Below are 26,673 nucleotides of genomic sequence, written 5' to 3' on the forward strand. Positions count from 1 at the left end.
TGTAATAGTCACGACAACTTCTTTATTTACAAGATTTTATTAATAACTATATAAATACAATGAAATTGTTCACTCCACATTGTTAGAGAAAAAAACCTGGTGGAATCACACCTTATGTCGACGCTGGGGTTGCCACATCAAATAACTAAAAATGTTACATAAACTCCTTTGCTTAAGAGCTACCATTTTGCCTTATTCAGTTAGAGCTACAGAGTACAGCGATTATTTCAAATGTCTAAGAAAGTCACTGCTAGACAGGTTGACATTATAATCTAAAAAGCCTAGTCTCTAATAGGTTGGCAACCCAGCTTTACTTGAACCTATATCAGTCCTTGGTTCAATTATTATGACACTGAACATGTTTCTTACAACTTAAGAGACAATTTAAACGACACACACTAACATCACTGTATTATCATCATTATTGTACGCACACAGACACACCACAGGAAACTCAAGAACACATCGATTGATTTCAAGTTCCTCCCTTTTCTATAAAAAACGGGAGTGAGTTTCGTTATTAGAGCTAGGTTATGATCTGAGTAGTATCTGATGCTTCTCGAAATCGACCACGAACTATTCGGTGGAGCTCGAAACCTGTCAGATAGATCCGAAATAAAGATAGTCTTAATGCCGCACTCAGAGACATTTAATGATTACGTAAACTATTCCTTAGTAACGATTTTGTACTGAAAACAATTGCTAAGGACTGGGTTAAGTAATCATTAAATCACTCTTAGTGCGGCAGTTAATTTAATAGAGCTTTATGTGTGGGAGCAATATGACGGGAATGAGTGGTCAATGTGTGTATTGAATGGTCATTGGTGTTCATGTTCGAAGGTAGTGCGGCGGCGGCGGCGGTGGTGGTGCCGGGCGAAGGCGTGGCCCTCGCTCGAGCTGCCGTCGCCATGACGCCATCGCTTCGCTCAACGTCCATAGCTCAGATAGGAGGGACAGGTCCAGCTGCCGTAAACTCGCCTGGAAAAATAGAAAAAGACATCGTTAGAAATATCCGCTTTATACACATGAACATCAACTTTGATCAACTCTTGCAAGTTCTTCAAATCAATTATCATAAGCTACAATTAAAAAACTTCTAAAGAAACAAAAATTAATATAAAAAATATCAAAAACCGCGAGTAATATCAGCAATTTCAAAATGGGAATTCATGTATGAACAGTTAATTTAATTTCTCCAGCGCACTGAGAGTCGGTCAGAGAAAGTGAAGAAATTATAAGGATCCTAGTTTACATACGAAGGGGCGCGGTGCATATGAAAGGCAAACGGGCAAATTAAATAAAGGTAAAAACCAAGACAAGTAAATCGAGTTTTGTTTCAACATTTTCAACAAGATCTCTGTTGTACGTTCAATTTAGCAGTTTATTGCCATGACCTGATAAACAGGTATGTATTTAAATATACTCTAGAATCCAGTTAATGTAAACATTAGTTAATTATCGAGTGAACAGCCTACATAGTAGTAACACGTGGGCCGCTTTATTAATTCACTAGATGATTAATCAAGGGTTTATTGATTTTAACTTCTGGAACGAAACTGGTAAGGTTGATGATGATTGGAGGCAATTTTGACCGGCGATTAAAGATTAAAACTGTTATTTGGAAGAGATGGGTAGGAATTTTAAAGTATGACGCGGTTTACAATTACCATGGCAAATGAAAGACAAACAGTGTTCGAAGCGACCTTCCGCGAGCGTTCTGGTCGATTGCGTTAGATAGGAATGCAGCACGATCACGACTGTTTGTGGGACGCAGAAATAACCGAACAACTTATTGATATTGCCTACACGACGCCGTCACATTCGCGACACATGCGGATCTGGACGACAGGTCTATCTAGATGCGAACTGGGTGAATAGGTACTAAATGTAACCGTATTAATAACGATCTTATAAAAAATATTTGGGTCGTATCGGACAGCTTCTGGCTAGCTGTCCGTTAGATCTTCTTTTTATTACTAAATGACTTCACTGACATTTGTAGTTTTGTAGACATTCGACATAGTTTAGTATAATTGAGAGCAACACTGCTAATGTATAAATAATTTATATTGAAATATTTATAACGCGAGGTACATTTCTAACGGAGATTAACATCTTAACGTAAGTAAATTAAATACAGCGGCCATATTACACACATAATTATAACTAATACACGTTATTTGAGCGCAGCTCACATAACATGGTGACGTTACAGCTATTATTCAATGGATAATTAAATCACTGATCAAAGCGAAGTAGACGTAGAGATTAAAAAATAAATGCAATGAATTATTGCATGAAATTCAATGCAACACGAGAGAAAATTAACGTCGCTTGCATTCCTGTAGATAATGTTTCGGAAAAGAGGGAAAGTGCCTATCGAGTGGTGCTACGCTCCGATGGAGACGAGACGAACAAGCCCGTCCCGTACGACTAATTAGCATGCACTCGCTAGCTCAAACCATACATTGATGAGATGATAGGCAATAGCCATGAAGAGAAACTTGATTGTTAGGTACCTGCTTCATTAAAACTTCAATTGATCACAAATTTTTACTTGTCAAGGTAAACTTCTACTAGTATACTGAAGTGTTCTAGTTTTAGAACAGCAAGGACTCCATCCGTGAGACACTTCACGATAACAAATATAAATTGGTATTTGTCCTCAACAAGTGTACGATAGTCTGAGACCAATTTCGACCACTTTGTATTCAGTTTGTAAAGTGCTCGACAAGTGGCACAATGGCATGTAATTTGGTAAAGAAAATAAAATATCTCTTGAGAATTTATTAAAATTACCAGTTCGTGGAAAATATTCAGCTAATGTATTGTGTTCTATGGTAGACGAGACGACATAAGAAAAACAAATATTCTTTTTTTTTGCAAGAAATTCTAAATGTACCAGCACGCAATGTGAACACGTAGTGTAAACATTTGTATCTGCCAGCTTCGCCAAATGGTTTCATGTTATTGGACCAAATAAATAGCCTGCAAGGCTAAATAATTATGCCAGTTCAAACAAACAATTTCATGTGATAGACGTAAATTTTCGTAATTTATGGTTTTACAAAGAAGTAAAATAATTTAGTAGTGTGTGAGTTGACAGTCCCCTGTATAGTCGAAAATATTCGTGACTAATCGTAGTTAAAAATGCAATCTTTCTACGTACTTATAATGGAATATCCTGATGGTTCTTTAAAATAGATCGTAATAACAATACGGCTGAGGGGTGGCGCATGGTAAACTAATTCAATTAGCTGCCCCGCACCCCTTCACACTACCGGACATTGGAACTACCATAAAAAGAAAAGTGAGTTTCCTAAATGAGTCAGGAGCAGTAAAAATAAACCAATTTTGTTTCGTTCAAAATATTATCGAAATCAGTCGTAAAATTTTCATCACTCTATTGATGGTCAAAAGAAATTTCTTTTATAAATAAGTTTCATCAAAGAACTTGTTTTGAGCACCTAAAGAACCGTAAAAGAAGCTTAATAGTTTCTAGGAAGGAAAGCAAGCGGTTACATTAACAATTGTGGCGAGCTGTTGTTGTTACAACAACTAGTTCAAAGGAAACTCCTATTTGTGCAGCACTGCGTCCGGTCTATTGTGTACCAATGCGTCTATACTTGCTCTTTATTTATTTTAAGGTGGTGCACCATTCTCTTACTCAGGTGCTCTGAGTTCCCATAGTTTTCAGTCTACTAGACACACAGTTTGATGATAAATACTTTAGAATCTCTGTCAACTTTACCTTTTTCCATCACTAATTTAAAACAAATCTTCAGCATGTCCGTATAACGGTTATTTTTTGGATCCCATATTGCAGAATCTATTATCACTCCTCTGTTACCTCTTGTTTTGTTTCATAACGTTGAAGATTAGTATTTGATGAACGTTTAGCAATATTTTGATTGAAAACAAAATATAAGTGAAATTATCCCACGCAGATCTCGAGATCAAGTGATTCAAGTGTAATTTAATAACTGGCACCGGTTCTAGTAGTGTCCAGCATTCTAGCATCAGTTTCGTTCACGCAAACTTTCTTCACAACATGTTATTTGATCGGTCCTGAGCAAAGCCTGCGGTTTATAGCCAATCAAACAAGAAGTAATTAAATTGAACTCGTATATTTATTGACATAAAGGAATTTTTAACTTTTAAATTTTGCACTACCCAGTGTAGTTGTCGAATGATGCCAGATGATCCTTAATTGGCTTGGTTTCAATTTTCACATGCACACATTCAACATTAATATTTCATACGAAACGAGAATAGCACAGAAATGAGAGCTGAATGCATGAAAATACGATGGAAATCGAGAATTACAAATGAAATGTTTCTTCAGTCAATTGAATTTACGAGTAGGTAATAAAATTGTTGCGTTACATTATGGAAAAGTTGTCGGATATTACGACAGAGAACGTGAAATTCTAGTCAGGTGGAATAAATATACCATCAAGAGACTATAACCTGATACATGATAGGGCATGAATTCAACAGATTGCCGTTAGATGGTTCCTATTACTCCAAGCTTGTGGTTCGGGAGTCGGCGCCGGCGCCACCGTAGCACCCACGTGTTCCCATATAATTTACATTCAATACCAGTCAAGATGGCTACATGATAATAGTTTGGAGGACCGGAAGAAAGTATTATTATCATACTTCGTGACTCCCGTTAAGGTGTGGGCGAAGCTTATTTTCTAGTTGATATGTTCTGTCAGACGTCCAAAACATAATCGTATGATAGGCGGTTTCATTTCGAAAATCTGATATGAACCAGTTTTGCAGGCCACTTGCAACAAATTATATAATTCAATAAACATAATATTATTGCAACTTTCTCGATTTATGTGCGATATTATAATGTTATGATTTAATCGCGGCTGTTGATATACATTAAATTGCCCAATAAGAAAGTGTGTTGTATTTCAAAACGAATTTGTTTTGAGTAAATGTTTCGATGACGTGAAGTGCCTTATTACGATGCATTAAGAATGGGTCAATGTATTGCGATGCTCTGGGTACGAGTTTTGTCAACGTGCCAACATGTATGTTGAAGTACCTATTGAGTACAGTTAATGCAGGAGGGCGTTAGAAAAACGTGTGGCCTCGTGGGACCAGTCCACCCACGGCCCGTACAATCCAGTCTTCGTGTTTTTCACCATGTTTGTACACTTGCTGCGATCATTGAACGACAACTTTTTAATAGTCACTTAGACGGAAGCCGATAACGTTAGAAGCAAACAGTAGGCCTACAAAAGTGTTTAAATAAATAGCATTAGTCGCTGTCCCATCCCATCATTGAATAGCCATTGAGCATAAAAATGGAACATTTGAAAATTGTACTCAAGACCGCTAGTGGTTTAAATCCGGGTCGCATAAATAGTTTCTTTCAAGTTTGCTTCGTTGAATAAAAAAAGCAATCTCATTATTTAATTTTATTGACACTCAAGCAATTGCAAATCGAAGCATTTGGAAGGCGCACACTGGCACACACGTGTCTCGCACGTCGCAGCGGATACCGAGGATCCGGTTTCTCAGTTGTAAAAAAAACAACTAAATTCATTGAGGATTAGAACTAGATTTAAATTCAAATGTAGAGTAAGCAAAATACGTATCTACATCACTATGCGCATTTAGGCGCAAGAAGTAAATGTTGCACTATGGGGGCTTCGGAACAGGTCTATTAGTCATTAAAGGACTCACCCCTTACTGGTGCTGGGTGTGGCCACCGGGGTGTTTGTTTTAGTGAGGGAAAAATCCTTTTCCCCAAAAATTAGGCGCCTTTTGAAGGTTTCTCCCCGTAATAAAAAAGAGTAACCGCTTTGAAAAAAAAATCAGGAATAAATACAGAAAAGTTTTTTGAAGAATAAGTAGATGTCAAATTGATCTTTACGCACAACAAAGTAAAGGAAGGAGGCAATCGTTTGAAAAAGTTAAAGGATTTATGTACCTACATCTTGCATTCCCCGTATCTCATCACCCCTACCGTCAGTCGCAGGTTGTGCGCGTGCCATTGCAATTAACAACATGTCTGCAGCTGCACATCTCCGTTTTTTACTACGTTCTGATCCTTCCCAATAGCATTTAGTTGTGACATTACAACCGACTTTATGTGCTTTTAGACATTTTATAGACAGCTGCTGTGTATTATATAACGTGAATGTTATTTCAGGTGGATATTTCTGACTACTTTAGTGCACATGACGTCATAAACCGTCGAATGGGCCCTAAACAATGGGCAGCAGGCAGCACACGCCCCTTTTTTGCAATGCAGTCTGACCAGTTTGTGCGACCACGATTTAATCGACAGGTGTGTTCTTTGTAGGACATTTTGAGGACTTCAAGGTGTTTTCTGGTGAATGCAATGTTTGTTATTGAGTTATCCAGATACAAGCGGGTGCGGTGCAAATCCAGTCTCCTTACAAGGCCGTCAAGCAGCAGGTTGCTCGATCTAGCGGAAGTCTGCAGACCACCGTTAATATAATGGTACCTATCAATAAAGGTGCGCCTTACGGTTTATCCATTATACAAGAATTGCTGCCAAGACTTTATTTAGACTTACACAACAGTTGGAGCGAACCAGGCTCTAACTACCACGTAAGCAGAAACTTGAGTAAAAAGCAAAGATAATGACTCGAAATGAGTTTTTTCTTGTTTGATAAGCTAAATGAGTCAACAATTAAGATAGATATCGTCTGTGGCATGCATTCATGCTGGAAGTTGCGTCGTGATAAAAGTAATGACGCATTTTTCACTTGTAGCCATTACGTACTGGTTGCATACTAATGTAATTGCTTGTGAAATATAAGACTTTACAATGGGCTGTTCCGGGTCCTGGACTTACACATAGGTTTTGTTTTTCTAACTGTATCTACTACAACTCTATGAGCAGTTATCACCAGAACGTGTCATTTGACGAAAAACACTGGGCGATGAAAAATAAATGGTTGTTCAAAGCGAATTGTTGTGTGTCAGTCAGGTATCAATGACAAACAATAGTGGTTTGACCAGTCAAGTGCCGCGCTAGAATAGATAGTATCGCGAAGGTCAGAAGTGCGAATGTTAGGAACATTAAATGGAATACTTGCAGCAAAGTTATTATGTCCATTTATTTATTTACTAGCAATGCACAAAGCATTGTAAATGATTGTGTTGACACAATCAAGTGTGATAACAAAAGATAATGATTTTAATCAGGTGAACACTTCAGTTAACAGTATATTAGTAAGAATTGAACAAACAGTCCATCAATTCGATGAAATGTGTTCTTAAAACTGCGTTTTGATATGTAAAAAAGAAGTGGCAATGTGTTTTAATAACCAAACCACTGATACAGTGCTGATGACGTTCTCACTGTAATTAGCTGCAGTTGTGTAGGTACAGCACATAGCAAGCTATCCATAATTGCTGAATCACATTGCTCGTCAGGCTATTAGTAAACAAACATGGTGCCATGTGAATCAACAGGCGGTAACTTGCCATTCCTCGCTAAAACGTGCGCATTTACGATGGAATGTATTCGATACACGAAAAATATACTGTTAGGTAGGTTTAATGGAATTTGGACCAAGAAAATGTATTGATAAACCTTATATTTGTTCGTACGTAGGCTGTGTTGTAGATATTACTCAACCAGGTGCAGTTGAAACTTTTTTGGCAAGTGTTAGTAGAGTCTAATGAGCCAAGGTCACTACCTGATAGTAGAAAGAAACTGTTCAGGTGTCGAACTACGTTATTGAACTGGCAGATGATCAACACTACTGTGACCGAAGGATTGCATCATAACAACAAAGTGTACAATACGTATAAACAACGAATGAACCTTCAAAGGACGTTCTCGTAGCTAAGAGATGCGCGTGGGCAGTGTATAAAGCGCGCATTATCCCATCACTCACGTATCTTTGTTATTGAAGCGAATCTCTGAAAATTTAAGCTCTGGTTCGCGTTCATCAAATGATTCAATCTGGGATATGATTCAGTAGCCTATTTTCGTATCAGTTCGGTAGTCACGGTTTGGGCTACCTGGTGCAATGACTCAATGCAAACTATTCACTACATTATACGTCGGATTTAGTTAATTTGGATTTAACTCCCTCTTCTTAGAAACGATTACTGCGCTTTGTTTTGCGGGAATTCCTTTGCCGACGGGAATTTCAATGCCTAATCAATGTATTTTCTTGGTCAGTGCATTAACATGATGGACTTAAGTCTTTGTGTTAATGCTCCTCGTTGTAAACGCGCGCTTAGCGCTTGCCGTTTAAACATGTGCTTTTTTGCCACCGTCGTGGTATAAAAAATAAAACATAGGCTGACGTATTCATATCAATTTACAATTCTTAATAAATATGAATAAGCATGATCAAAATCAAACTTTCTTTTCGGGCCTAACTCGGAGCTATTTCAAAAACTTTAGGTAATATTTTCGAAATGTTAGTTTTATTTATAGTCAATAAATGGAAAGAACCGAAAGCCCACCAACATTTAAGTGGAAGAATTTACATAAACATTTGTCCGACGGCTAGTTCGTGGGTTTGTGTAAAAACTACACCCACCCACACCAACTGCTATGATATAGGAAATCAGAACCGAAAACCACGGAGTCATTGGCCGCGCGAAGGTGTGTTTACACAGACCATCGATCAACCCGTGGGGTGACTTACACGTAGCGTTTAATTTATCAGTTCCTTCCAATCAAAGCATTGAAATATTGCTCATCACTTAAACCAGACTATAAACATTGCCTATCACGTTGATCATAACACAAACATAGGACACATGGATTTATGTGATTCATCCAATTCTTTTGTTTGTTATATTTAGGAGCAGAGAGTATGGGACATCCGTGCACCCCAAGCAAAACAAAGCATTGTTGTCACTATTACGGAATATAAAGAGCCACACTGTCTACGAATAAAGACAACGACACGTCACGGACGCAGGATAGAGAACCATTGAATAGAACGCGTCAGACACGCCGGTGCCAGGGACGCAGTCGCACAATAGACTAGCGTGTCAAAATTTGTTTAATTACCAAAAATATAAAAAATATTAAAACAAAAAGGTTACCCAAGACGCCTGTTAAAACGCAATTTTGCTGTTGTAATACGAATGGCAGTGGTATTGTTTTTTATTAGAACGTACTCACATATTTCAGTAACAAAAGATACCAAAGATACGCCTAATGCTAGAGGAACAATAACTTTTTAGAAATTAGGGAGTCACGTGTTCTGTAACTTTTGGCCCCGTCATAAGAAAGTCGTAAGTGAATGGTGAACAAGAGCAGCATAAGTAAACAAATCCGGACACTTTAGCATTCGATGCACGCTCGTGTCAGATTTGGTCGGCGTCCGCTGTTCTGAGCCGACCTTAAGGTAAGTGGCACAAGGCGTGCCGACTCACCACGAGATTCACTACACTATGATTATGACTTAATCAAATATGATGAGAAAGTTACTATTGAAGACTAATTAACTGCTTCTAATGACGGAGAAAATTGTAAAGATCACGTTGATATTATAGGTGTTTACGAAATTACCTTGAGTGTAATGGCGAAGCGATTAGCATTTAGGACAAACACGGTGACCTTTCGACGAGGTCGTAACAAAATGAATGAGAAAATATTAAAAAATCAAATGGCGCAGAATAAAATAAAACAATTGAATACAAATCTCATGAATCAAACAACGGGCAGCAGCTACACAAACATTATTTTAATCTTGTATGAGGCATCAGGAAAACATGCCGAAGTTTTAAAAAAATATATTAAATGCATTGACGATGGAAAATGAAAGTGAAATGTGCTTATGGCTAACATAATGAAGCATAATTAATGCGATCTTAATGATCAATTAAGGAGCGGCGTGGATCCTTGCGTGGACGCCGGTCGTCGGTCGTTGGCAGCGCGAATTTAGACGCGGGAAAGGTCGACAATGACTCACGTTATGATTCGTATATGCCAACAGTCGGACGACGTGTCGTACTGCCACTACTGGCGGGGTTACTTAACGTTAGTAAATATTACGTACATAACAAGACGTAATTAGACTTGTATTCAGTGGAAATCATAACCATTGTTTGTTTCGCATTGTAAAGATTTCAGTTGTTGTAACAACAGTCGGTTTTGTTGAAACGAAAGGAGCACACACGTAGTACGCGGGTACACATTACACATGCTCTGTTTGTCTCTCAACAAGCGTTTAGTAAAACTGATGTAAAGAAAAACGAAGTGTTTGGCGCTTCTCTTTCCGCAGAAGTTGTAAAAATCGTTCGTAAAACAACTGGTTATGAGTCTGGGTAATGATGTGTTACAACTACTTTTATGTTAATGCCTTTTGTTTTACGTCGTCATCTAATTTGTGACTTGAGCTAGACGGCGCCAATAACATACGGAAACTCGTTTCAAGTAATTGTATATTCATATATGAACATTCAGAGGTTGCATCTTCTATTTAATATACAAAAATATAAATGCAAATCTCAATACATATATCAATGCAATCAATTGACCTACAATGTCATAAGTCTCTGGGATACGAAATTGAACCGCGGTTGATTTATTTTGATAAGATTTTGCAGAGATTATCTTACGGCCGTAAAGCCGCGGGTAAGCTTTCGCAAGGGTAAAACCACAGAAATAAATCAATGCTTGCCAAGATTGGATTACTTATACAACACTGACTGTACTCTGTATGAGTGTATGAATTTGTGTCACGAAGCCCATCATCATTATGATCATAACAATATTAGTTAAGTCTATTTAACAGGAAGGATAGAATATATAAAAATTTAGGTGGTTGGATCAAGACAAATATTTCATCTCATAAAGGCATTAATATCTTTCCTTCCTCAGACTCCGACTATGATGAAGTATCAAACACTGTAAAACAAAATCTTTCGCATATTTTATATTATAGTGTGATCTACAGCCAGGAAATGAATTTCCTCACTAAAAATTTCCGGCCTATTCGTTCCTAATACCTCAAAGTACAATCAAGTTCTATAAAATCTTTATAATACGGTTAAAAGCGGAGAACGTGTCGCGGTTTAGAGATGAAATACGATCCACGGGAACGAGTTTGTGGTGCCTTGTTGGTTCCGAACAATGCATCATAAAATTCATTGCAAACTTTTTATACTTTCAATATCCATTACACTATAATATGACGTAACGTTTCCAATAAAGGAGCTTTATTTGCTGAATAAAATACAAATATTGGAACAGTCAGAGATATGTATGTCATTGTATGTGCTTGCTAGGTCCCGGTTAAGCTTATCTTTTTCAAGGTGACTGTGATGTCAAGGAACTACTATGGGTTCTTATAAAAAATGACTAACGGAAGGATTCCCGTGATACGACAAATAGTTTTAAAAAGAGTGGCACTTTACGTTGTACAGCCATATAAACGCAGGCTGAGTCACAACTGTCTTAGCCCTCAAGGCGTTTAGTCGCGCTTCGGTGCGCTCCATGACGGAATAGAAACAATAGGCTTCTCACGGACCACATTATATTTCACCATCTCAGAGAGAACTCTATGTTGAATAACACAGTAAATATTGTTTCCTGTACAATTAATATTGTTTTGCTGTGATCGCTTACAACCACTCTAGAGAAAACTGCCCTTAAACTATGGACATTGCGTAAAGTTCGTTTCAATAATTTGCCAAAGCACAGCATTATCCTTAACAATGCAATGGCTTGTTGTTGCTGATATTATCAGAAACGAAGTAGGAACCGCGTATAAAGTAGCTTCATGGTCGTTGTTCCGAACAGTGCACGTAAACAAATACTCTTGTTCCACATTAAACTGGTAACGGATATACTGGTATATTCGGATGCAGTATTCACGTTTCCTCGGTTAGTATATTGATCACGTGTGCCTGTGCACTGAACATGTTGCCCATTTTTAAATACTGCAAAGTTTAGTCTAGAGTTCAGTTTGGATTTATTCATGAATTAATTTGAAGCGTTTGATTTATTGACCGTGTTTAGTTTACGTAAATTGCTTGCTTCAGTGGAAGCCAAGTGTTTACTGGACACATTAGGTATATTTTGCAGCAAACTGGTTAGGTAAGAGAGCTTAAGAACAGCAAACAAACGTGTGCAAGTGTCAGTGTTCTGAGAACAATTCCCTTCAGCACTAACTAGTACTCAGGAAGTTCCGGGGTTAGTTCAATATCACGTGAGAAACGGAGGCAAGTAGGCTTCGTCTTCTCGACCCGGTTTCATTCACGTATACTGGCAGCTAAGTGACCCGAGTTGAATGGCAAGTGAACGAATTTTGTGTGCACCATCGACCACTGACACCGACTTTACTTTCTCGTGACCTCACTGCGTACGAATTATTTTGTGAAGTTCAGAACAATGTTTGTTGCTTTCCGCAGTGTCAGGCTTATAAAAGGTTGTCTGTTGTCATGTTGTGAAAGTAAGCTTTTTATATCGACAAGACCTTCACTTTGCAATACCAAATTGGTCTCCAAAGATTTGTTGTTAAACGCTTGGACCCTAAAATTTCGCCAGGGCAAAGCGAGAGGACTAAAAACCACCCCGACTCCTGCTTGTTAGACTCTTGAGGCGCGCGCGGAACGCAACGCGCCGCATGACTAACAACCACCCCGTTCCTACTCCTGCTTGTCGAGCCGGGGCCCCGGTAAACCCGCTAGGTTGTCCGCAGCTCCGGATTAAGCATGTACAATTTATCTCTAATCGACAGTGTAGGTGAAAGATCAATAGAAGTAAATAAGGCTAGTGTGCATATTTAATGGTCTGAAGGAGTCGTGAGTCACGGCACGAGGCCCGCCCTGTATGAAAGAGACCACATGAATGGATCATTAGGGAAGCCTGCCTAAACGTTTCCTACTACGACGTTGATGTATTACGATTCAAGTAACAAAATATTCATACTATCTAGAGCAGGAAATGAAAAAGCATCACGTTTCCATGTACACCCATTGAGTACTCCATGATTTTGCAATTACGCTTTATATAAATCCGTCCATGATGTGCCATGACAAATTCTGTGATCCATCGTTAATTTCAATTTAACGTTAAATTGACAAGGAACAACATAATTTAACGTAGATTAGATAATTATTAAGCAATACTATTGGTTGGTTGGAGTTGAATAATATTTTGGTAAACGAACACGAACATTGAATAGTAAAGATTTGTTTGAATATATTTTTCCAAATAATCGAAGAAAGCGTGTCGGGACAGATGGCAGTAAAAGTGTGGCTAAAGTAAGAGTTTGTTGTTACACGAGATTGATTGTTTATTAAACAGAAAGAAGAGAAAATCAACAATGTTACCAAAACAATACAAGACTTGTCACTTGTGACTTGAGGTTAACAATCTTTGGAATATTTACTATCCATCGATATAAATAGAAATGTGCATTGTGCCCAGCAGAATGAAAATTTAAAAGTGAAACTAAAATGAAGCTTTTGAAATACCAATATTTTTTGCGTCCATTCAGAATTATCAAAGCAAAACATCCAATTTCTACAAATCATGTCGTAGGAAACATGAATCATGATCAACGTTATCACAAAAAACGAATATAGCTTCAGCTTTAGTAACAGTATCAAATAAACTTGTTCAGAATTGTGAATATTCCTCATCAAAATATTTACGACTAATTATTTTGGCACCGAGGCCAACGATATCAAATATTTGTGCTTGTAATAAATTACTATTTTTTTTCCTTTGTGCCATGAAAAGTATAACCGGCCTTCATCTGGCTTGAGCAAGAATTCAATATTAATAGTAATAGTAAACAGTGTTATTATTCCACGTATTTTAGTATCATTGTTACTTAATGTTACAGCTGTATACTGTTGTACTATTTCAACATATTCATTTTTATGTTCACGCATTGTATTACTGCTTGTAATTAAATCTACGGAGTTAATTATTTTACCAACAAAACGTCTGTAATAGTCATAAGTTCTGTACTTTCAATTTCAAAACCAACATGTTTCAAATTGAACTTGAAATCTTTTATTAGTTTTTTTTTTTATATGAATAAAAAAATACGGCAATTCCTTCAACAGTTTTAGACACAGTAATGATTTATAGCATTTAATTTCCGAGGTCTTAACAGCCTATTGTTAGATTTAACGGAACATTACCGCAATGAAACACCAAATTCTATTGTATCTTAAATCATTGAAACTATTTTACAATTGCACAATGGGCTTGATGAGAACCTGAGGAACTCATCGTGTTTTATGCTCGGAACTTGAATAGGTACAAATATGTTTAGGGCCAGACCCTCGAATATAGAACTTAGATGGTAAAGCACTTGCAACAGAGGCACCGTGGATGCAGACAAGCATAGTAAAATTTCCCAACAAGGTATTTTCCTTATATAACCGTTACAAAATGATAGAAAACAGAACGAAACAGTAATGACCGTGGCTCTTTGGATTAGCGACACATTATGCAAGCAGCCATACGTATCACAATATCAAGTGATCTTGTGTCGTGCATACCATTAGCCTAAATCGACAGACTCGTGAAACAGTTGCTTCGAAGACCACCAGTTTTTATGTTAATCATGTCATTAATACACTTTAGCTATCTTCAACACGCATCTATCACCTTTAATGCAGCTGCATGAACAAACCATATTGAATGAAACATTATTGCAACTGAATATTTTGTACTTATTTTTGTAGATATTTCTGATTAATATGAATTCCACTGACCGAAAGAGGATTAATCCAAATGTAGGTGAAATTTTGTATGAGTATGACATGTGAAAGTAGTCAGGAGCGTGCGTGTGCGCGCGTCCGGCGGCCATGATGCGTGACCGTAACGCGCCATCGCACGTGCTCAGATGCACCGCGGTGATTCAATCAGCTGGCTCTATGACACCACCGTGACAGACATCCAAAACAATGATAAATTAAAAGACGACTTACTAAGATGTCAACAATGACATGTTACTACAAGAGAATTTAGTGTAATCATCCAATTTAATTCAATAGATGAAGCTACAAGGGCATTTTGTTTATTTACTGCATGTTTTGAAATAAAATGTAAATGAAAAACTAAAACGAGTGGAGAATTTCAACTGTTTTAAATAAAACTGATATTCGAATGCTGATACACTTAAGTAATACGAGAGCAATCATGCCAATTCGCTATTAAAATTTATGTTTCTACTTTTCGAAAGACCAGATTTCACTTTTAAAGACTCCAGCGGAGGTAGGTCCAATGATGAAGGAGTTAATTCATTATTGAATACTGAATGGTGGCCAGAGACTTTAAATGGTTATTACAATTTGATTAGATTCCGTTTATACACCACAGTATAAATAACGTCTACTTTCTCAAAAGCAATCGAGAGAACTAGCTGGTTCTGAGAATAAGGTTATACAGATAAGAAATGTACAAAAAGCAAACATGCATAAGGGTCTATTACGACACACGAGCACGGAGGACGATCGCTAATGGAACAGATAAACACATGGAGTGCATCAGGTTTAGCGCACAGGTGTAAACGAAGCGTGTGCAGTCTAGAATCCGCGACCTAAGGTGTATGAGGCAACTCCCATTAGTCAAGTGTAACAAAACCAGTAGCTCGATAATCCATGTGCTAAATAACACGTACTGACCAACACTGTCCAGTATTGTTGGCGAAACAACGGAAAAAATAACCCACTTTTGAAAATTATTCGTCCAGATCATTTATTAGCGCGTTCAAAGAAATGCTTGCAAAAGATCAGTTGAAATTGAATCAGTTTACGATTGGTTGGCATTTAACAGGAATAATCATTAGCGGTTCTAAATTATGTTTTAGCAGAAGTCGTAAGTTTGGACGAGATTACGAAATAGACAAGAATCAAATTAAATAACACACAGACATTTCTGTTGACTAACACCCAATATTTATTTTTGGCATCTCTCGGAACCAAAATACCAAAAACCGCTTAACAAAAATGCATACAGCTTGTATACCCATTAGTTCTAAATTAGCTGTGTGTGGTGTAGACTTGTTGAATCCAATTACGTATGTTATTCGTTTAGTCAGCGATAGCCGCTAGAGTCGACCAAGCAATTGATGAGTTGTTAAGTTGTCAGTAATCCAATCGTGGCGCATTATGTCAGTGTTGTTGTGGGGTCGACGGACTTTCATTCAACTGCCCCGTGGCCAATGGTTGACATAAATTTTTATGATGCAGTCTATAATGTAATGCTCCCATTAGCCAATTTAGTTCAATTTGTGGTTATAGCTGAGATTTGTTTTGATTGCATTGAAGATTGTTTCGTTTTATTTGTTTATGAAGAAAAGAGAAATGCGATCATGTTGATTTTTATAACTGTGAAGATTATTAAAGCAGTGTTGTCACATTGTCATAGGAGAAGGCTGACAAAAATTTGGATGAAAGAGATTGCGCGAGTAAACGAGCCGTGTCGTCTATTTAAACACAGTTTCAGTTTGTTTGTCTTAATGCCCCGTTGACTCCGTTATTTATAGATGATATACGACATGTTAGAGCCGTCCGAAATGTCTCTATGCACCTACTAAGTCGTAGATTATCTGATAGCTTTATAAACCAGGCGAGTGACATTTTATCACATCTTTCCATGGCGTCATTGGGGTTTATTACGCCTATTAAGCCCTCGTATCCACGAGGGGTTAAACGTTCTTTGAGGAGCAAATTTTCCATTAAAGCCGATGCTCTGACGTGCAATGTAATTTCTATATACTGGAAATTACAGATGCTTATTGTGAGACAAATGGTTTCGGACATTGGGTTAATTCCGGCTTTTAGACAAAATAGCCAAAAATGGTACAAGTTTACACATAACGTGATGTTTACTTATTTGGGTTCAGAGATAGAGCACGTCTTTCGCATCACGAGTTGCGGGAAACTTGTGCCCCTGGGCCTAGCGTCTAATCTCTATAATGGACGTAAACTTTTAAGAACAGTGTTATACTAAGTGCATGTGCCTATTAAAACTAAGTTAAATAGGAAGGCCCGGTAGGTTTAGGAGCCCCAGCTGTTTGGGCTGGGATAACGTTACTACAGCTAAGTATAAACTACCTGAAACTAATTTCAGGACATATTTACTAAACAAGTTTTGAAATAAACATACAACGTTGACGTTGACAGTATCTCGATCGCAAACAGTGGTCTTGACAGCCGGTTCTAAATTATCTAATTCGATTTCTCATTACCGCTGTCAACGGAGCAAAGCTGGGCTGTCTTTTGCCTGATTTGATCGAAGTTTCGTCTAATCCGGTTACAGTTTGTGACGTAACCCGCCCCCGGGTGTCGCTCGTGCTATAAATACCAGCACGTGCTCCCTCCAGCCACGACACACTCTCGATATACGGTGGCTCCTACTATATGGCACGTTATGAACTATAACTAATTACCGTCTGAACAGCGTGCTCTAGTTCATCTTTATCACCATCTGACATTTTAGCTGGGACGATTTTTTCTTTTCATAATAAAGTGTGATTATTTTTTTTCCCACCACACTGGATAATTATGGAATGTAATTTGGTTTTCCGTAATCAAGTTTCCGATAAAAATAGTAATTTAGGATAACAATAATATTTTCCTCGATTTATGGTGTCTTGATTAACTTGAAATTTCATGCACGCAAAAATTTCATAAACGACATTTTAAGTGAAACATGAGGAAAGAAGGCTCTGTTTAGACACGGTAGCTAGGACACGAACTCGTGTCATTTAGGCGAGTTATTCTCGTAGTAGGGGTTAACATCCTGATGTTGGTTGCCAACGCGGATGTGGAGATGCGACAGACAATGCGGGTAGAGGGTTAGTGGTAATGTCGGAGAGCCATCAATCGTCACCAGTAACATTCTACAGGCGTTTAGGGCGCTCCGAAGCTTCGTTCCGATTAAATTACGTCGGCATTATTAGTTAAACGATTTATTGGCATTTTAATTAGAGCTCTTAAACGCTGTGGCTTGGCTGTAAAATCCGTTTTACGCAGCGTGAAAGGATGGATGCTCTCGCGCAAATTAGATTTCGCGGTTGTAACTATTTATAGTAGATTAAAAAGCGTATTGCTGTTTAAAAAACGATAATGAGTTGTCCTACATTTATGAGCGCTTACACTATGGTTGGGACTTGTAAGTAAAAGCTTAACATACTGATTATGGTTGTGTTAAACAATTGCGTGGGAAGACGTCGTAGGAACATAGAAAGTTGGCGTCTTTCGGATGTCCAGATAAGAAGCTTTACTATAAGAGCTTAAAGTGAAGAGGTCTCTAGTGTTTTTGGAAGTATGTAGTGAGATTGACTGACTAATCTTGAGCTCTTTTATTGAAGAAATAAGATTTCTCTTACTCATGCGTAATCGTATTAGACTAATCGCCTAATGTTGATGCCCATGTTGATGATCTCAGAAATCGCATAAGGAAAATGGCAATTGTGTCAAAATACAATACAATAGCGTGTTATCGTCACGTTTTGAATCAGCACCATCACAATGATGGTTCAAAGAATCGTTTATGAACTGTTGTTCTGGTGGCAAAAAACTCATGGTACGTATGACGGACGTGGGTGAACGGTCAACGAGGTTCATTGTTGAATGGACGAGGAAGGTTAAGCCAAATCCTAGCTGAGTTCTTGGTGAAATCTTTAACTGTTAAATCGGTAGGTAGCCCCAACGTAGAGTTTGCAGTTGACAGGAGTTACCTGCGCTCAATATTTTAATTTTTATTAATTTTTTCATCTCATGCAAATGCATGTAACCGGACGGAATACGTACCGGCCCCTTTATCGATTTGCAATGCCGTTAAAAGGGTTTAGTTATAGCTTATCATCAGATCACCTCAAGTATAAAAACCTTGTATCCTTTCCACACCAATTAAAACTTTTTTTTGTACAAAGTTTTTGCAGGATTGCCTCGAGCGTTCCTTCATATAAGGATATGGCATAACGCATGACAGCCAACCTGCGCAGGCGCGTGTTTAATCACACGTTAAAGAATCGCAACGTGATTTAGAAACCGGTTCAACTTAATATCAGGTTTCTGGACCGCGTAATGTACATGTTAATGGTGTGGCTAAGACTTATTGGTTTTCATGTGCAATTTGATTCATTGTTTTACAAAGCTATGTAAGGAACTAAGGGTTTTTGTGACTTCACTCGTGTTTATTTTCCTCGTTATTGTTTGATTCGTTTGATTATTTGTTTGCGCTAAAAGTATAGGCAAGTCTTACAAGTAGGAGGGGCAAAATAGAAGATTATGCTGTTGAAGTTAGCTAGTTTTTTTTTTGTTTATTTGTAAATCAAGCGAAATTGTTATTACAAGTCATTTAACTAGATAAAGGTCTCGCCTCTTTATAGTGTAATGGACTTTTAAAACCTATAAGGTAGAACATAAAAATGGTAATTCAATTTTATTTCTATTTACAGAACAGCAGCTGCCTCACAACCATCCGCTCTATTAGACAGATCAATATTACATCATTCGCAATAACACCTTTCAGGTGAAAACCACTTTATTCAGTTCAAGCAGTTCACGCCTTTATTTACAAACAAAAAATACGTAGGACAATAAACAATCGCCTACGCACGTAGGAAGAAAAACTTAAACGAAATGATGGACAGTTACCATGTGTTTCTCACCTACGCAAATGTTAAAGATATCTACGAATGCAAACGAGATTACGACATACACATAACTGTGATAGTCTTTAACCGGATTCACCGTATGCAGTTAAAATCTCTTACAAAACGTAACATTTTACATTCAAATACTCATATTAAACGTATTACGTCTCACAATCTCGTTATAAAAATCCATCTGAATAAAGATGATCAATTTAGCTTCTTCATCTTTCAATTTACGATCAATTTGGTCATCAATTAATTTTAAGAGAGTATTTTGAGTAAGGTTACGTATGTAGCCAGCTTTGATTCGAATTCGGTCAAGTACTGCAACAGTCTAAATTGAATAAAAGCTGTTTCGGAGAAAATTTGCAATGTAAATCGTTTAACCGTATGCTCGCTGGGAGCCAAGATTATAACTGCATAGTGAATAGGTGCCAGAATTTTAAACAGAACACCTGCAAATTTGCAAGGTGTAACATAATAAACGCATTAAGAAAACATACTTTAAAGTAATAGAACATTTTGTAATGAAACAGTACTCCATATTTTCGTATTATTTTGAAATTGCCTTGACAAGGTTCACTCGAAATAAAATCGTGTTTATTATATTTCTTCAGCCAAACGGTAACTTTTTTGAAGGACATCCTTTGAACTAGAGATCGTGACTGGCCCATAAAAGGTACACCGTTGAACGATACAGTGATCAAACTCACTCGAAAGAACGATTGGTCCCATCTTTTTCGTAGAACGTGGCTGAGTACTCTTACAAAACACAATGTGACGATTAAGTGAAGCATCCATCAATTAGCAGTATGAGGGATTCTGCGGCCGTATACACAGATTACCAATAAACACATCTTTAGGAGGATTAAGTAATTGTTGTGTCAGAGCAATTACGATTCTTTTACTCTCAGATAAAGCAGGAAAATAACAAACATCTCACAACACGGCAGGTGCTAATGAAACATACGTGGCCATTACACGCGGGGAATAAGATAAATTCAAGATAATAATACAGAATAAGGACTCAGAAGCCAAGGCCTACGTTATCAAGAAACGTGAAGGGAAACCTGAAATCTTCTCTCCGATACTTTTATAGGAGAAAGTTATATCTTTTTAGAAAGCTTTGTAACTTTTGTTTTACGGTTATAGCAAAATGATTATTTGGAAAAACGCAATTCTGTGATTAGAAGTAGTGAAATCCTACACAACACGGAATGCAAATGATTATGAACTATTCAAGGTTGTATGGTTGATAATTGCCATTAGAGCGGGCTTTATTATACACGGCCGCAAGACTATGACACGTCTGACATGACTAGTTTGTGTAATATTAGCACTAAACTAGCTAGTAGGTACTTATTAGCTAGATAGAGCAAAAACCAGCAATGTTTTAGTTTCATTATTTTTTGCCGATTTGTACATGAATAAAGAGCTCGCAATTATGGACATGATGTCGTAATTTCCTGATAAATATTTCTGCAGAATATACTGGATTCATATTATTTACATTCCTGAGTACATTTGGAGGATGTCCAAGTGACATGAAACCTCATCATATTTCAATAGTGATGACTATAAAAGTCAGATATTATGTTCTGACGTTAATGTCAGGACGTTATAGATTATGCGTGGAGCAGACGTGTCACGGAGAAGGAATCGTATCGACCGACGATTAGGAAGACCTACAAGAGTTCAACCAATAACAATATCACGTACACAGATTCAGCTGAGCGTGTATTCCTGCGTCACTATTGTGTTGGTGAGGCCTTTCTCATTGTACTCATTGTCAAGCTTGTCTATGTCGGTGACATTACAAATGTACGTGATAGTGGAACTCTATGTAACGAGTTTTTGCGTCATGTGAACGTTGTGCTATGCGATAATGATACGTCACAATCTATAAGTTCCATATCAGGTGTTTCTTAGAAGCTTGTTTAAGATTCCTCCACAAAGAGTTTAATGGAATTTGGGATCAAGGTTTGGCTAGTCTATGTTTATCTTTTGCAATTCTCCGTAAGTGCGGTTTCGTGTAGCATAAAAAATGTAACACGCATCGACTATGGCATTTCCGATGACTAGTAGTTAAAGCTTAGTAAAGGTCACTCATAGCAAATTTTAAAGAAACCTTGAAATAATTTGTTATAAAATTAAGTTTCAAAGCATTAATTATTCCTAGCTAGTGGATAACAATGAACGCAATATTGGCCAGCTGAATGAATAATGAAATTAATTGTTTTTATTATAGACACGCGATGCAGATAAGCCACAATGTTATCTAAATCGGCACATTAGTTGTATACACATATAACCCAGTTTGATATTTCCATGGCTCGTTTGATTATGAGCAATAAAAAGTGTCGATAGGCGTCCTGATTTACAGTTTCCTACATTGCCAAACACGCTCGTAAGACCAAGCAAACGGAGCATGCACGTATCTCCGCACGGAGTATGGCACACGGACGATAAGCCCAAATGTATGAACAACATCTGTTTTTTAAACTGCGCTCGTGTCTGTGGTGTATACATTATTTATTCCATGTTGCCATGTTTGCATTAAACACTGGGGAGCTATTCTATTTTCGGTCTCTACGTCTAGTTTCTACAAAATTGTTGTCATTAAAGCCCGCGGTTCAGCTCTCGATACGAACTTTCGTAATTCCGGTACGATCGCAACAAGTATCCTTATAAAGCGATGGAATGTAAAGTCGACATTTTTTCGTTCATCGCAGCCGTTCGACAGCCAAAAAGCATTTTTTATTGGTGTTTGGGAAAACCTGAAATTGTTTAACTACCCGTTGAATTTTATGGTGTGTTTAAAATTAACGTGCCGTTTATGAATCAGTTAAATTCGTGTGAGACGTATAGGGAAGGGTAAATTATGTCTAGAATTTAATTACTAGCAACATTAGCGTCATGATTAGTAACACATTAACGATAACAAACAACCTATTGCACAATGTAAAGGGAGGAGAGATAGAAAAGTAAATTAGAACGTACCATTTCTTTCTTGAGATAAGCGAGTTGTGAGTCGAGATCTGTGGGTGGTTTGTCTGATGGCGGTGATGGGGTTTCTTGGAGGTCCGGTTCACCGTCTGCGAAGCCACTGAGACTCTTCGGCAGAGGCGGTAGTCCTTGCAGAGACATGGTGCTGATTGCGCGGAACTGCTTACGAAGTCTGCCCAAAAATATTGAAATGAGATGATGATAATATCCAAACTTATTTTTTAAGGTGATCAGTAAAAAAATCATACTCAGTCAAATTCAAGCTACGAGTTTCTTTATAGGGACGTAATTATGTAGACATTATAATTACCAAAACTACCATTTGTAATAGTAATTGCTGAATAAAATTAAATGATCATGTTACGTAAAATTAATGAAACCGCAAAAATTTGTCCACCATTGTAAATAACTGTAGACGGCAATTGCCTTTAGCGATTGTTAGTTTAACGACCTAGTATTGACGAGAGTATTGGCGCTCACAGCCGGGTTTAATGAAGCTGTATGACCTTTACACACAAACCACAACGCACCCATGGCAAGAAGGAAGTACAATGTAACGATTTATTCATAAGATAAGAAATATTCAAGTTGTTATTAATGGAAAACACACCTAGACTTAAGGTCATCGTCGACTATGTATGCGTAAGCCTGATCATCGTCTGTGTTCCCGCTGGTTACTGAAGACATGGCATAGTTCTGTTCAGAGTCCTCGGAATCACACTGTCCATTTGTTTCTGCATACTCCGCGGCATCCAATGTTTCCGGCACGTTGGATTGTGACCGCATCGTCTGCAATTCGTATATCAACATCTCGTGGTTGTTCATGTCTTTCATCTTGTCCATGTCTGGAGCATCGTGGCCGTTCATCTTCGAACTTTCTTTCCCCTTATCTATTACGGTGTGCGCTTCGTCTTTGTCGTTATTTCTACTAGCAATAATCTCTGAAATTAACATTTCTGTTACTCTCGATGTTTTTCTTTCCAATGAGTTCGTATGTTTGTTTACATTTTCATCAACTTTTGGACTTTCTGGAACTTGTTGTATCTCCTTAGAAGAATTCAATTGTTTAGACGGACTATTCCTCAGCCTGTCATCAAATTCTTGCATTTCCTCCACGGACGCGTATGGCGCTTCTGACACTGGACTCTGTGGAGGCTTCGCATCAATTGGAGATGAATAAGGACTTATGTCTGGTGAGATCTTAGTTTTACTGCTATGTACAGGACTTTTATTTACAGGCAAAGGCTTCATTGGTTTTAACTTAGGTTTAGGAGATAACGGAGGCGGAGGTGCTTTTCGTAAAGGTAGAGTTTTCTCTGCAAAACTAGATGACTTTGATACTTTGCATTTTGAGTCTTGATCCAATTTATTCGATGTTGAGAGAGATCTTACTAATATTTGTCTGCAGGTTTTGACTGCTTTAGAGTTTAGCGATTCATTAGACTTTTTATTCGATGTTGGAGTTGGAATAGAACTACTGTCGCTGGAGCTTCGTCTGGAATTTTGACCACTGGACTTTCTTTCATCTGAAGAAGAGCTTCGATCGCTGATTACGTCTCTGATGAACGACTTCACTCTTGCTAATCCGTTTTGTTTGGGCGACACTGTTGACTCACTGACAGTATTGGCTCTATCCAAAGTTTTAGATCTTGACGTATAGTGGTTCTCCTGCTTGGAGAAGGCACGCGATTTCGTAAAGCTAGCCTTTGAGTCCGCAACGGCCTTCCTCGTTTTTGCCAGTGCCTCCGCCACCACGCTCTGGTTAGGCCGCGGAGGCACTGGAGGTGGTCCTTTGATCTTGTTGCTCTTCATCGGTTGTGTGTTGGTTTGTACCATCAGCATGCTTGAAGTAAGCGTCACTCGAACAATACTATAATATGCGTACTATAGTAGAAGGAGCACGTAACACAAGCACCGCGTAAGTCACACACACGAGAGCGCTCAGTACGCAGGGCGACACGACCGTCCCCGCGGGCGCGCGGCACTCACTGCCTGCCGTGCCACCGGCGTGCCGGCTCGCCGCTACACCGCCGCCGCTCGAGCGCTACGCCACAACTTCATAATAATTACAGGCCGACTTGAAAATGACTTTGTTCGTAGCTTTACCATGGTATTGCGTGTTCGGTAGTTTGCGGAGTACGTACCATACAGCCTAACAATGAGTTGACCCACACTTTTAATAATGTAAAAGTGATTGTTTACTATGAGAATGAATGCAACTGTGGCTACCGGTCCGCGGCGCACACGACATGGCTATTGTTGATGATGTCGAAAGCACTCTCTGACCTATTGTTTTATGCCAATCAAAATGTTACACTACAGTTGTTGTTTAAAAGTATTTGGGTTGGAAGATCTGTTGTCAATTACATGTTGTGTAACTTCTGTACTGTCCTATGGTGATTGAATGTTCATTGTCCATTGATTAAAATATGTACTTCATGGACCTACATGACACATTTAATTCACATAACTATCTTCTTCAATGTATTTTTTGTGGTTTCCAATTGGAGTCTAATTTTGACTAGAAAAATTAATATAACTGTAATGTTCTATAATTTTGTAAATACTATTGTTTACAATAATACATGCACATAATTACACAGACATGATTCAGACTAAAACTATTTTTGACACTACAACATGTTACTCAATGATGTCATATTTACATTATTAGATAACACATTTAAAATAACTATTTATGCAAATTAAGTCAATAAAATAACACATAGACTTAACAAATATGTAAAAGAACTACATTATACATGCCATTTTTAATTTGAAACTCATTCAATTTGGTTTTTGAGCATAATGACAAAGACTTTCAATATAATTAAAAAGGATTTTATGGATTTAAGAAATCTATTTCTTGCATAAGAATTTTTATGTTACAAAATTTTTAGTATTTGAAATTATAATAGAATTTCTTAAAACTTTCAAAATAGTTTTCAAAATGCTGATAATATGTATAACTATACCAATTTGCAATTGATTTGAATGTATTTTGAATCTAGATTCATAGATTATGTTAGGTAATATTTTTTTAAGAGTTATTTAGGCTGTAGCGTGGGATTTGAACAAAATAACAATAATGATATGAAAAAAAAATATATATAAACCAGCTGGTTTTACAGACATCATTTAATTCAGTCTTTGCTTTGATTCTTGATTTAACTATTCCTTTATTCCTTTGCTTTTCTGATGGCATGAGCTGAGATGAAATTTAAAATATTATATTCACTATTCCCCAGTTTGATGGGTATACATATTTGTACCTGAGTTTTAATTATTTTTACTTCACACTTGTCCAAGGCTAACTACATTGGAATCCTATTGCTTTTAACATATTCAGTAACCAATTTGGTTATTAGAGATGATGAAATCTTATTATAAACAATAAATGACAGTGACCTGGCAATGAATCACACAAATTATGTAAAGCGCGTACACAATGACCTCTATGGACAAAATTAGTAAAACAAAAATAGTTTTCTTACTTGCTTGGCAAGAATCTATTTGTTGTTGAATTTCCAGTCTTGTCTGCACATGGGGCACTGTTGCTGGGGTTGGGAGTGCAGCCACTTCACGATGCAATGGATGTGGAAGCAGTGGGAGCAGGTGCCCCACACCAAAGGGCAGTCGTCTCCAGGGAGCTTGCAGTCAGGGCAACAACTATCAAAGGGCATGCGACAAATACCACAGTTGTCGTCGTTAGCTACCCACCGCCAAGTCGCTACGCCCGTCCAACCTACGTAATTACCGTTCGTGTAAATATAGGAATAACAATAAAACAGGCACACTGGCACACTGATTACTTGGCCGTTGATTTGACAGGTTAAGGTTACTTACTTTTAATAGTTACTTTCATATCACGAATCTTGCATACCGTGGCAAATCTAAATTAAATTTCAATACTCGTTTCTGAGCTAGTTTTTTAAAATTGATTAGTACAGTTATTTAACAAAGATATTCAAATCTCAAACAAAATAACAACAATCGATAAATTTGACAGTTGCCAGACACAGACTTTTATCCGACTTCAGTTTTTAATTTTACCTATAGCCTT

The 26,673-nt window shown here is 37.7% G+C and overlaps 1 protein-coding gene across 2 annotated transcripts; it reads right to left on the reverse strand.

The window, feature by feature from the left end:
• LOC118265112 (anaphase-promoting complex subunit 11) lies at positions 1-26,639 on the reverse strand. 2 transcript variants are annotated; one of them, XM_035577827.2, is made up of 3 exons: positions 23,221-24,660; positions 22,605-22,782; positions 1-978 (listed from the first exon to the last, which is right to left on the reverse strand). In XM_035577827.2, the coding sequence occupies exons 1-3, from the start codon at positions 24,450-24,452 to the stop codon at positions 829-831; spliced, it is 1,560 nt and encodes a 519-aa protein (XP_035433720.2). In that variant the 5' UTR covers positions 24,453-24,660; the 3' UTR covers positions 1-828. The 2 variants fall into 2 exon arrangements, with proteins under 2 accessions (XP_035433720.2, XP_035433721.1); XM_035577828.2 differs by lacking the exons at positions 1-978; positions 23,221-24,660 and adding exons at positions 26,105-26,355; positions 26,457-26,639 and having other exon boundaries at positions 22,740-22,782.
• Between the last annotated feature and the right edge of the window lie 34 nt (positions 26,640-26,673).

The sequence above is a fragment of the Spodoptera frugiperda genome, chromosome 28 (assembly GCF_023101765.2).
Source record: "Spodoptera frugiperda isolate SF20-4 chromosome 28, AGI-APGP_CSIRO_Sfru_2.0, whole genome shotgun sequence".
Lineage (NCBI taxonomy): Eukaryota > Metazoa > Arthropoda > Insecta > Lepidoptera > Noctuidae > Spodoptera > Spodoptera frugiperda.

Bases quoted from the DNA above. Each gene is read 5' to 3' on its own strand.
- LOC118265112 (XM_035577827.2), bottom strand. From the start codon at position 24,452: ATGCTGATGGTACAAACCAACACACAACCGATGAAGAGCAACAAGATC. The intron at 22,783-23,220 runs GTGTGTTTTCCA...ATTTTTGGGCAG, and splicing joins GACGATGACCTTAAGTCTAG to ACTTCGTAAGCAGTTCCGCG. The intron at 979-22,604 runs GTACGTTCTAAT...CTATTTTTCCAG, and splicing joins CTTATCTCAAGAAAGAAATG to GCGAGTTTACGGCAGCTGGA.